The 13,485-nt window shown below is 40.3% G+C and overlaps 1 protein-coding gene across 10 annotated transcripts in view; it reads right to left on the reverse strand.

The window, feature by feature from the left end:
* DOCK3 (dedicator of cytokinesis 3) overlaps positions 1-13,485 on the reverse strand; it is a 294,157-nt gene that overhangs the window by 45,150 nt on the left and 235,522 nt on the right. For all 10 annotated transcript variants that reach the window (XM_074312252.2, XM_074312255.2, XM_074312249.2 and 7 more), the window contains 5 exons: positions 8,912-9,006; positions 6,162-6,237; positions 5,567-5,667; positions 5,243-5,301; positions 3,017-3,165 (listed from right to left, as the gene is read on the reverse strand). In XM_074312252.2, the coding sequence (XP_074168353.1) occupies positions 3,017-3,165; positions 5,243-5,301; positions 5,567-5,667; positions 6,162-6,237; positions 8,912-9,006 (480 nt within the window). The remainder of the gene's footprint in view (positions 1-3,016; positions 3,166-5,242; positions 5,302-5,566; positions 5,668-6,161; positions 6,238-8,911; positions 9,007-13,485) is intronic.

Raw genomic sequence — 13,485 nt, forward strand, 5'->3', positions numbered from 1 at the left:
TGAAGTTATTTTTTTCCTGAAGTTCTGAAGGTATTAGAGCTGCACATGTCAAAAATGGACTCTTATCTCAAATACTATTTACCCATGATAAAGATCATCGATAAAACACCTAGAGCTAGCATCATACTTAATTGCAAAACACTGAATGCCTCCCCTTAAGATTAAGAACAAGTGAAGGATGCCCAGTCTCATCACTCTTATTTGACTTCCGACCAGAGGTCGCAGCCAATGCAATGAGGCGGGAAAAAGAAATAAGAGGCATACAGATTAGAAAGGAAGAAACAAAACTGTCTCTATTTGTAGGTGACAAGGAAAATCCCAAGGAATCTACAAAAACGCTTCTAGAACTAATAAGTGAGTTTAGCAAGGGTGTAGGATACAATGTTAATATACAAAAACAACTGTATTTCTATATGCTGGCAACAAACAACTGGAAAACAAAATTTGAAAATGAGATTAATTTAGAACAACACTAAAAACCAGAAAATATTATAATTACACATAAATCTAACAACATGTATAAAATCTGTATGATATTATAAAACATTAACAAGGGAAATCAAATAACACCTAAATAAATCGAGAGATATATTGTCTTCATGGACTAGGAGTAGTAAATATTATTACAATGTTAATTGTCCCAAATTTGATCTATAGATTACAACGCAATCTTAATCAAAATCCCAGAAGGAATTTTTGCAGATACTGATGTACTGATTCTGAAATTTATAGGAAAAGGAATTGGACTAGCTAATACGATATTGAAAATAATAAAACAAAGTTGGAGGCTGACACCACCTAATTTTAGGACTAACTGTAAAGCTACGATAATCGAGACAGTGTGGTATTGGTGAAAGATCAGACATGCAGATGAATGGAAAAACTAGCGAGTCTAGAAGGAGATCCACATCAATTGATTTTTGACAAAGAATAGTCTTTTCAACAAAAAGTGCTGGACATCCACACGCAAAAAAGAAAAAAAAAAAAGAGCCTTAACCCATACTTTATATCTTTCATAAACATTACCTCAAAATAGATCATAGATCTAAAAGTAAAATTATGAAACATCTAGAAGAAACATAAGAGAAAAAATTTTGGGTTAGGCAAAGAGTTCTCAGATATGATACCCTAAGCATGATCCATAGAAGAAAAGCACTGATAAACTAGATTGCATAAAAATTTAAAATGTTTGTTCTATGAAAGATATTATTTAGTAAGTGCAAAGACAAGCTAAATATTGGGAGACAATATTTGTAAATAATATATTCAATAAAGGACCTATACATCAGAATATACAAAGAACCCTCAAAACTCAACAATAAGAAAACAAGAAACCCAATTAAAAATGAACACAACTTTTGAATCATTTCACCAAAGAAGTTGTAAAGATGGTAAATGACCATGTTAAACGTTGCTCAACATCATCATTCATTAAGGAAATGGAAATTAAAACCATAAGGATATATAGGTATACACCTATTACAATAGCTAAAATAAACAAACAGATAACATTGAATGCTGGTGAGTCTGCGGATCAACCAGAACTCTCACAGCCTGCTGCTGAGACTTTAAAATGGTAGAGCCACTTTGGTAAACAATTTGATAGCCTCTTAAAAAGTTAAACATACATTTACAACACCCAACAATCCTATTCCTAGGTATTTACCCAAGAAAATGAGAGTTCACATTTATACAAAAACCTGTAAAGAAATGTTTTTTAACAGCTTTACTCATAATCACTAAGAAGTGGAAATAACCCAAACATCTTTGAAATGGTGAGTGAATAAACTGCAATGGAATACTATTCCGCAATAGAAAAACTGACAGATGCAACAACATGGATGATCTGTCAAGGCATTATGCTACGTGAAAGCAGCCAGGCTCCAAGGCTACAGTCTACATGATTCCACTGACATAACATCTGGCAAAGGCACATCTACAGTGATGGAGAATAGGCCAATGGTTGCCATAGGTTAAAGGCAGGGGAAGGGTATGACTACAAAGGGGCAGCAAGATGGAATTTTTAGGAAATAAACAAATATTGATTGTGGTAGTGGTTACATGACTTTATGTATTTGTCAAAATGTATAGAACTGTAAATCACAAAGAGTGAATTTTACTCTTTGTAAGTTTAAAACTAAATAAAAATGTAAAAATGACGCTTTGCCTGGTCTCCTCACTGCTATAGTCACTCACTCTAAGACCACTGGTTCATTCCAGAATCAGAGCTGGTAGGGAGCTTAGTGAGAAACTGGTATAGTCCCCAAGACACTACAGAAACGTCCCCTGGAGGCCTCCTGGGAGCTTCTGCTTGACAACCACCAGTAAAGAGGAACTCCCCATCTCCCAAAGCCGGCCGGCTTACAGTGGACAATTCTTGCTGCTAGCAAGTTCTTTCTTTTATCAGCTATTAATACAATCATCTTCCCTTCCACTGACACCTATTGGTCCTAGTTCTATTCCCTGTATATAGAGCTACAGGCAGGGGCCATCTCCTCCGCCTTCGGTGTGGCAGAAGAGGTGCACAGAGGGATAGCTGGAAGCCGCTCAGTTAGAGCCAAGGACTCACGCCTCGTGGACCTGCCCCTCTCTGCAGGAGTCTGTGAAACTATGGGCTACCCTGAGCCACAAGAAGTCATCTGGTCTGGTCTCTAGCCCTAGAAACGCCTGGGTCATACACCTTGGGGATCCTCCGGAGAGGAAGCACATGCTCCCAGGGCCCTCTCTGAGTGAAGCTGGGAGGTTAGTCTTAGTCATTCTCCCCTGGGTCATGAAGTTTCTTTCACATGATACTCCTTCCTTTCCTCTGGTTCTCGTCTGGCCTCTAACTTCATGAAGAAAATCCACAAATTAATTCTGGTCAGCAAGTAAGAGAAAACCCTTGAACAGGATTCAAGATGGCCAAGCTACAGCTCCTTCCCACTGGAACCGTAGCCTGGCCAGCAGGGTCACCTCCCTGGGCAGCAAGGGCTCGTTCCAGAGGAGCGCGCCCTGGACACTGGAGGTGCTGTCTTACCTGTTTGAAGCTGCCATGTTTCCTCTGCTCCCAGTCCATCATGTCGTGAAAGATGGGAATCATGATATTCCGCACTTCTGGCTGCGGGACCAGTGTCACACCCAGAAAAGGACCAATCATTCCCGGAATAAAGTGGATCTTATGTTCACCTGAACAACAAAACCCAACAGATATCAGTTTATGCTTCTTTGCTCCTTCCAGGGAAGCTTCCCAAGTGTGGCGACAGCACATGCTTTGATCTGCACTGGAAGCGCCTGGGAACACAGCGAGCTCTGCCCCATGGCTTTCTGAGATGCTCCCTCTGTTGGCATTTTTAGCGTTCATGGATAAAACCAGCCCAGCCCAGTTCACACAAATGTTCAACGGGCCCAAGCTGCCATTTCAAAGAATTTACTGGGAGGTTTCATGAATTACCAGAAAGTCATTCTGAGGTCAAGGAACAGAGTTCACTACCCTAGACAAGACAGGATTTCTGAGTGACCTGTGAGGGTGTCAGATAGTCTGTTCACAACAGTTATTTATCAAGGAAAGGCTATCTGAACACAACGCACTCTCCTGGGGTTTCCACTTCTAGCCCAGAGCACTTAAGTGATGAGGGTGTTCAGTCCCTGGTCCAGCCTCCAGAGACCTGAAATCCAGGGCCTCTTCCTCGCCTGCGATCTGGTTCGTGAATGCCCACGAGGCCCCCACAAGGGCCCCACGAGTTAGCAGGGGCCTCCTGCGCAGCCCTGCGCTACTCCTGCAGACTGGCTCCGAGACTCTCTGTGTCCCCGGCCCCCAGTCCGTCGTCTTCACATTGCATTTCTTATGGTAGAACTGCATCTACTCAGCCCAGCTCAGCCCACTCCTCAACTTCCTTAATGAGGCTTGTTCATGGGAAGTGGGTAATACAGGCTTCCCTGTAACTGGCCTGATCTGGGGCATGTTCCCAGGAGCCAGTGCCAATCCTGAGAACCATGGGATAGAACTTTTCTCTTCCTTGCAGTGGTGAAGCAGAGTGAGCCATCTGCCAGAGCTCTGCTTTCAGTCCTTCAGAGACTAAGAAGGAGAAAACTGTGCGCCTGTGCAATGATTGCTATAGCCAAGTAAAATCAGTTCTAGAGGCCCCGAAAATACAATTTCCACCAAAAAGAATGAGACAGGATTGGCTTTATCAGGCAAAGTTTTCATCTCTTTTGATTTCTTCCATTGAAAGCCTATCTAAGGAGCAAATGTTAGCCCTGAGGCTGATTCGGCACATTCCAATCTTGGTGTTTGGTACAGTTGCTAGTCTCTTGTGTTCCTGGAAGTTTCAGAGTCAACTTCAGAGTTAAAATCTATACCCAAACTGTGCTAGATGCAGGCAGTAAGTGTACCGAAGCTGGAAAGCCTGCTTAGGGAAATGCATCCCCACTCCTGGGTGGAAGGCCCTCGTGCTTGCTGGCAGGAGTGCCTGAACCTTGCTTGCAGCCCGATGGTTAGTAACTGGGATGGTTAATGGAAGACTGTAAGATTTTATGACCATCATTCCTAAGGCTTCAGAGCCATCAGCATAATTGAAAGCAGACTTCGCTGGGAAGAGTAACAAACAGCAGCTTCTCTAGCACCCTGACAGGCTATTCAGAAGCCGACAGCACCAAAGAACAGCTCACCTAGTCACCAGGCAATCAATCTCACAATTTCAGACCCAAAGCAGTGGGTATTAGAGAAGCCATAAAGAGAAGCTGTCGAAAGAAAGGCAGCATAAACCCATCTCACCTAACAGCTGACATCCCCTTCTTACATGCAATCTTCCTGCACGTGGTGTCAGGAATGTCGGCATGTCTGAATACCAGAGGCCCAAGCAGCATCTCCACTTTTATTAAAACACACAGTTCCCCTTGCTCGTGTGCTAAGCATCTCCAAGATCTACGCTTCTGAGCCTGCAACGTCCAGACCGGAACACAAGCAGCACACTGGATCTTAAAGGCATGAGTTCTGAAACTGGAAAAACTTCTAGAGCCCTCATCTTCTTTTTCTCCTTTTGACTTTTACTTCTCAAAAAACGGACCATGAATATGTATTACTGGGGTCTTATTTCTCAGCCTAACTCTCCCTGCCATACGAGGTGTTACGTTAAAGAAAGACATGCAGAAATTTCTTGGGTCTGAATTAACATTCATAAAACCCAGGGGAAGTTATTAGTTTGGTCACTTTTTATTTGATTATGCAATATGTGGCAGGGACAAAAAAGGAGAAAAGACCTACCTAAATTCTGCCACATGCTGAACAGTTCATAAGCCATCATCACACGCATGTCCCCATACCTGGAAATAGTAACACAGGAGCCAGTTACTAGTGGGAGAAAGTTCAGGAAGACAGGGCTACAAACCCAGTGAAGCCAGGACTTCAGCACTATTTCTTCATATTCCCAAAATACAAAGTCATTTGGCTCGCAAGTGCACTCTCTCACTTGGCTCCTTGGGAAGCTACTCCAGTAAGAATCTTGTGGACGTTTGAAGGAGCCTCCCGTGGAAACAAAACCCCATTTGGACATGTGGTTAGGAGGTGACTAAGAGACATATGTCTTACTTATCTAGAATCTTCTTCCTCTTGGCTGAAGTGATGATTTCTAGCTGGAGGCTTGGCTGATTTATGAACAGAACTGCCAGGCTAAAATAAGAATTCCACACCTAGAGAGACAGAGAAAGAGGAAATGTGTGACAGCCCGAGTCCTTAGCCTTGCAAGGAGAGATTCTAAATATATGCATGTGGCACAGAACTCATTTTACAACTTAAAGATCTTGATTTTCCCCCCCTTTTTAAATATCTTTGCGAGCAGGACTTTTTTTCTTTCTTTCTTGACTCCTCTGAAGCCAAGGACTGGAAAGCACCCTCATGGACACCTGGCTCCCAACACCTCTCATCGTGGGGCTCCTAGGTGATATTCTAGTCACTGTCGAGCTTGGAAGCTGTTTGATACAACCAACATATTAATAAAGGAGAAACCAGTGAGCGCGCCCAGCCCCCAAGCGGACACCTAGCTGAGTCCTGGTCAGATTCCTGACCTGCGAAATTGTAAGCAAGACCAAGTCGTGTTTTAAGTAAAACAAAAACAAAGCAGCGCGTTGGGGTTTGGCTTTCTAGGGTTATCACCAAGATAGTGACGGGTGTAAGGAGCTCCTACCTTAAAGTCGAAGTCTGTCTCTGTGAAATTCTTGTGCAGCGCAGACGACAGGTACTGGACAGTGGTGACTATAATGCTGCAGTAAGGGAACAAGGCGTTGGGGGCAGAGTTAAAGGACTAACGATGGCTCCTGAAAGCTTAGCATCAAGTGTCTACAGCCTGAGCGCAAACTTCTTGAGGACACGTGCTCTCAGGTCAGATGTGACTATAAAGGAAAGACATAGATGGCACAAATCCCACAGAAAACCAGTCTTGGAGAAATGTCCCATTGTTGGCACAATGCACAGAGTGTCAGTGGGGTGCAGACTCAGCTCTGCCATTACCTGGCCTTGGTACTAGTTCTTCTCTCTGGGCTCTTTTCTCTGCCTAGGAAAGGGGGTGGGCGGGGTATGATGGTTCTTTCAAGTTTCTTCCAGTTCAAAGGGTGATTTTAGTATTTTGGGGAGTTTTGGGTAATGAACATAGACGATGCTCACCAGAGGACTTAGAGTATAATTTCATTATTTTACTTGATAGTAGGGGTTTATAATTATTAAATACCTACTTTTGTCATATAGTATTATTTTCATCTATAACTCATTTGATTCCAGCCTTTGGTTTAGAATAGCACTCTCAATTTTAGTCTGGGCACATATAAAGGACGATGGGAATATTACAGTAAAAGACACATTGCCATTAATTCCCCTTAAAATACTCCCCCCTCACTTCAAACACACTTATCCCAACGTTCCTGTCACTTTCTGAAGCAGTTCTGGAAGTTTTCTTTCGTGTCTTTAGTTGCACTGCTGTGGCTGCCTCCATGTCCTGAAGTTGACTCAAAATGTTTACCTTTCATGGTTATTTTGACTTTAGGGAAGAGCCAGAAGTCTCATAGCGCCAGATCCGGTGAATAAGGTGGATGAGGACACACCGTAATGTTTTTATTTGACAGAAATTGCCGTACCAGACGCAATATGTGACATGGAGCCTTTCTGTTGTGATCACAAAATACGGGGAATGCTGCTGCTGCGTGCCATCCAACGGAAAGGCAGGGATCAAACCTTAGTAACAGTGTGTGACAAGTTTCAACTGGTTTGGTGCAGTTAGTCGGGTGTCAGCTATGGTTGAGAGAAAGTGTGTTTTAAAATGTGCCATAAATCATCCTCCATCATGACAATGTTCCGTGTCACACATCGCTTCCGGTACGGCAATTTCTGTCAAATAAAAACATTACAGTGTGTCCTCATCCACCTTATTCACCGGATTTGGCACTGTGAGACTTCTGGATCTTCCCCAAAGTGAAAATCATTCAGGACATCGAGGCAGCCATGACAGCGCAACTAAAGACACTCACGAAAGAGGACTTACAGAACTGCTTCAGAAAGTGGTTAGAATGATAGGATAAGTGTGTTCAAAGTGAGGGGGAGTCTTTTGAGATTAATAGCAAGGTGTCTTTCACTGTAATAAATTTTTAAAAATTTAAACATTCACCATAGTTTTTGATCACACCTTGTATATCTAACAATGACCAGCTGGGCTTTGGTGCAGAAGAGGGGCAAGGCAAAAACAGCGCATTAGAGAGACTAACCCACTGGCAGAGGGGGTGACAAATTTGAAAGGTAAAAGCCTTGAAAGAAGAGGCTGTTCCTGCAGGATGTGCTGGGGAGACTAAGTGCTCTGAGTAGAGCTGAGAGATAGAAACAAGAGGGAGGCAAATGGAAAATCCAGTATTTGAGGGAGTATCTGTACAACTTTATTTATAACAGGGGTGTCCAAACTGCGGCCCGCGGGCCAACTGCGGCCCGCAATCCATTTTTTATTGGCCCGCAACAAATTCCAAAAATATATTTAGTTTACTTAAGTAAACCAGGGGAGGCAAAATGTACTTCACTTCGAGTGAGGGGCCCGGCTATTTGTGTATTTTACCGCATATGGCCCTTGGTGAAAAAACGTTGAAAAAAGTTTGGACACCCCTGATTTATAACCACTCTTCTGTTCTGTAAAAAGAAAAAAAGAGCCCTATATAAAAGGTACAAAGTAGAAAGAGCATGTGATATCTTGCTAACATATCTAACATAAATAATTTCACTACATCCTGCGTAATGCCATCATGAAAGGCAGATCAGTGGGAGGAAGCAGCAGGCTAGAGAGTAGCAGCCGAGTGGTCTTCTCCTGAATGAGGGAGACGAGCACCTTACAGCACTTTACTGCATCACTTGTCTGGCTTACCAATTAGAAGCTCAGGCTAGAAATATGAACAGGGCAGGAAATTTGGGGTCAGCCTTAGAATTAATTCTGTGGCCGGAGTCAGAAAGGTCAGAGCCTCAGAGCCAAGTCTCGGGTGGGTAATTAGCACTAGCTGTGGGAGGCGGGCAATGTCTGGCAGACAACACAAATCAAATCAAGAGGAGGGCTTGGGATACTGCCTGGAACTAGACAGCCACAGAAGCCAGTGGGCCACTGAACAGGTGAACAGGTTCCTCAAGGAGGAACCCTGCTCTGAGTATTATATTTCACATCCTTTGCTTTCTTTACCTGACATCATCTGCCAGGCACTTAGGTTCCATTTTTAAACTATCCTTGGCCCTTTCTTCTTCTTGAACTTACAGTAAATAGTCAAGTCCTGCTGACCGTGCTTCCAAACATTTTTTTCACCCTCTCCTCTCTGTCCCCATGGCCTTGGCCTTGCTCTCTGTCTTCCTTTCTCTCTTGCACATACACACACTCTCCTTAGCTTGGTGGATGTTGGTGCCGGGCCCCTCTACACTCACTTGCTTGTGAGAAGTCTCATCACCATCCAGTCCCGAGGAAAGACACTCATCTTCATCAGGTTCCGGAACACACAAAAAATCTTCAGCAGGAATTCCTGAAACAAGAGGAAAATCTGATGTGAGACGCCACCACGACCACTGCAGCATGTTTCTTCAACAGGGCTCTCCTGACTTCTAGACAGTGAGAACGGGTGGCCCGAGTGTTAGATTCTGGTTCTCTCTGTGAGTCGCTTTTCTCTCAGAGGGCTGCACAGGAGTGAGTTCTAGGCTCTCTCACAGGTCAGATAGGAGAAGATCCAAACTGGGTAGAACAGCTGCAGCTCTGTACTCACTCAGCCCAGTGCCTAAAGCCCAAAGCATAGGGAAGGCTAGAATCCAGATGAACTGGTAACCAACTGAGTTGGTGGGTCTCATTCTTCGGGTCATGGCCCCTGAATATTTGATTTTAAGAATCTGCTTTCTTGGATATTAAGAATACATTGACAGGAGAAACACTTTAGAAATGGCAGAATAAGGACCTCCAGAAACGTGCTCTTCCAAGAAAGTAATGAAACAGTGGCAAAGACTGGTTAATCAAAGGCTTGTAACAATCCAAGGAGTGTTATTAAAAAAAAACAAAAAAAGGCTGAATCTCAGTAGGAACAGTGAGCTTTGTTGTGTTTTAAGTTGCTCAATCCCCCTGTCCGCTCCTTCTCTCCCTACATCCATAGTAGCCTTGAAAACAAGCAGCTGTGGAACCACAGTAGTAATGAAAACCAGCAGCCTAGAGGTCACTGGAAGGGACAAAATGGTTTGGGAGCTTCTGAAAAAGCACCATCCCCAGGGAACAGTTACTTTTTGATCTGTTTGGTAGCAACCTAGGAAAGCCCCATTCAGAGGACTTATTTGACCTGACTCAGAGCTCACTTGGTGAGAAAAGCCTTATCACTATAGCATTTGAAAAAAATCAGCCATAATAATTTAACATCCCAGCTACATGAAGCAGCCATGTCAGTTGGGGTAAACAAGAGAATGGCCAAAACACTTAAAAGAAAAATCTGGGGAATGAGATATCCTTCGAGGTCTTTGAAAAGCTCTGACATATTCCTGGGAACCTAGAAGGCCACACATGTGTACAGGGCTGTACACATTCCCAGGAAAGACCTAAGAGGCTAAATCTCTCACCTCTGGCTGGCTTTGAGGTTCCATGTAAACAGAAAGTGAAGACTAAGGCAGTAATGTAAACTGCTAGAGAACGGAAGGCAAGCTCCAACACACACAGAGAGACAATGAGCAAGTGTGGAAGACCTATGGATTTAAGGCAGTCTCTGTCCAGTTATTAGCTGATCACTAAGCTAAATGAATGAAGACTTCAACGGCTGCACACAACAAAGAATACAGACATTTAAAAATTAGTCCGGAAAGGTCACTCCATAAACAAGCAAACAAACATTAGCATCAACAACAAAATAATAAAAAGCAACAACAACAAAACCTGGGGATGTTTTCGGGGAGGGAGGTAATCTGATTTCCAGAGTTGAGACATTATTTAAATTGTTCAGTTTTCAACAAAAAATTACAAAATGTGAAATGAAACAGGAAAGTACGGCCCATACACAGGAAAAAATAAGTCAATAGAAACTTTCTCTGAGGTAGCTCAGATGTTGGATTTACTAGGAAAGATTTTAAATCAGCTATTATAAATACGTTCAAAGAACTGAAGGAAACTATGCCTAAAGAATTGAAGGAAGGAAAAACATAAACAGAATTGAAGGAAAGCATAAGAGCAATAGCACACCTAAGAGAAAATATCAATAAAATAGATAGAAATTATTTAAAAAGCATCAAACAGGAATTCTAGACTTGAAAAGTACTATAACTGAAGTGAAAATTTCAGTGGAGGGGCTCAACAGCAGATTTGAACTGGCAGAAGAAAGATTCAGAGAATTTAAAGATAGGTCAATTGAGATTAGTCAGAAGAACAGAAAAAAAGAAAATGAAGAAAAATGAACACAGCAAAAGAGAACTGTGGGACACCAGCAAGTGCACAAACATATAAATAATAGGAGCATCAGAAAGAGACATAAAGAGGAAGAAATATTAAAGAAATATTTGAAGAAATATTGGTCAAAAACTTCCCAAATTTGATGAAAGAAACCCTCTAATCTATATATCCAAGCAGCTCAATGAACTCCAAATAAGATAAAACCAAAGAGATCTACATACAGACACCTACAGTCAAATGTCCAAAACAAAGAATATTGAGAGCAACAAGAGAAAAACAACTCATTATATACAAATGATTCTCAATAAAGATTAACAGGTGATTTACCAGCACATATGCTGGACGCCAGAAGGCAGTGAAATGACATATTCAAAGTACTGAAAGAATGTCAACCAAGAATCCTAAATCCAGCAAAACTATTATTCAAATATGAATAAATCAAGACATTCTCAGATTTAAAAAAAACTGAGATAATTTGTTACTAGTAGATCTTCCCTACAAGAACTACTAAAGGGAGTCTCTCAGACTTAAATAAAAGGACACCAGGCAGTAACTCGAATCTCCATGAAAAAATAAAGAGCACTAGGAAAGGTGCCTATATAGGTAAATATAAAAGACCGCATATACGGGTATTTATGTTTGTTTGTAATTCTTCTCCTATTTGATTTACAAGACAAAAGCATAAAGCAATAATTATAAAACTGTGTTGAGATTATAATGTATAAAGAGGTAATTTATATGACAATAATAGCACAAAGGAGGGGGAAGGAATGGAGTTATACTGGTTTAATTAGTTTAATAGTTTTTATATACTACTAAACTAAACTGATATTAATCCAAATTAGATTATTTTAAATTAAGATGTTAATTGTAATTCCCAGGGCAACCACTAAGAAAATAACTTAAAAACATGCTAAAATAAACAATGAGGGAATTAAAATGGCACACTAAAAATATTTAACATAAAAAGGCAGAAATGGAAGAATAGAGAAACAAAGAAGACATAATACAGATATAAAACAAATAGAAAATGGCGAATGTAAATTCTAATTTATTGGTAATTACAATAAATGTAAATTAATTTAAACATTCCAATCAAAAGGCAGAGATAGGAAGAATGGAAAAATAATAAGCACAATCCAATTATATGTTGTCTACAAGATATATACTTGAGATTCAAAGACACAAAGATATTGAAAGTAAGAGAAAAATACAATGAAAACAGAACCCAAAAGAGAACTGGTGTGGCTATATTAACATCAAACAATATAGACTTTAAAAATAATTATTAGAGACAAAAAAGAATATTTTACAATGATAAAAGGGCCAATATACCTGGAAGACATCATTATAAACATATATGCACTTAAAACAGAGCTTCAAAACACATGAAGCAAAACTCAACAGAATTGAAAGAAAAAATAGACAATTCAACAGTGCTAGTTGGAGACTTCACTACACCGCTTTTAATAATGAATAGAACAACTAAATAGAAGGATCAGTGAAGAAAAATAAATATTGAACAATACTAGAAACTAACCCTAACAGGAATCTATAGTACACCCTATCCAATAGCAGCAGAATACATTCATTCTTCTCAAATACTCATAGAAGAATGTATGTGTTCTCTTCTCTAGGAATAGACCATATGCTAGGCCACAAAGAAAGCTGCAATAAATTTAAAATTGAAATCACATAAAGCATGTTCTCCAACCACTATGGAAGAGAGTCAGAAATTAGTAACAAAAAGAAATTTGGGAAAATAAAAAAACATGTGGAATTAAACAGTACACCCCCAAATAACCAATATGTCAAAACAGAACCCACAAGGGAAATTAGGAAACATTTTGAGATTAATAAAAATGAAAACACATCAAATCAAAACTCATGGGATTAATCTAAAGCTTATAGCTGTTGTACCTCTATTGAAAGGAAGAAAGATCTCAAATCAATAGCCTACGTTAGACCTTAAGAAACTAGAAAAAGAAGAGCAAACTAAGCCTAAAGAGCAAACTAAGCAGAAGGAAGAGAATAAAAATTATGGCATGAATAAATTAGAGAATAGAAAAACAGAGGAAAAAATGAATCAGAAGTTGATTCTTTGAAAAGATAGACAAAATTGACAAATTTAGCTGACTGACCATGAAAAAAAGAGACAGAGAAGACTCACATTACTAAAATTGGGGATGAAAGAAGAGACCTTATTACTGATGTTACAGAACTATAAAGGATTGTAAGAGTCGACTATGAACAAATGCATGCCAAAAATTATATAACCTAAATAAAACGGGCAAATTCTTAGATACAAATTACCAAAATTCATTCAAGTAATAAGAAACAGAAAATCTGACTAGACCTATAAGTGAAGAGATCAAATTTTAATAAAAAGCTTCACATGAAGAAAAGTACAGGACTAGATGGCTTCACTGGTGAATTCTACTAAATGTTTAGATTAGAATACCAATATTTGTCTTTTTGATTACATCCACTTTGAAAATGAAGTGGAAAAAAAAAAAAAAAGAAAATGGAAGTGGTATCTTATTGTGATTTTGATTTGCATTTCCCTAATGACTAATGATGTTGAACATCT

The sequence above is a fragment of the Rhinolophus sinicus genome, chromosome 5 (assembly GCF_057876585.1).
Source record: "Rhinolophus sinicus isolate RSI-liver-muscle chromosome 5, RSI-T2T, whole genome shotgun sequence".
Taxonomy (NCBI): domain Eukaryota; kingdom Metazoa; phylum Chordata; class Mammalia; order Chiroptera; family Rhinolophidae; genus Rhinolophus; species Rhinolophus sinicus.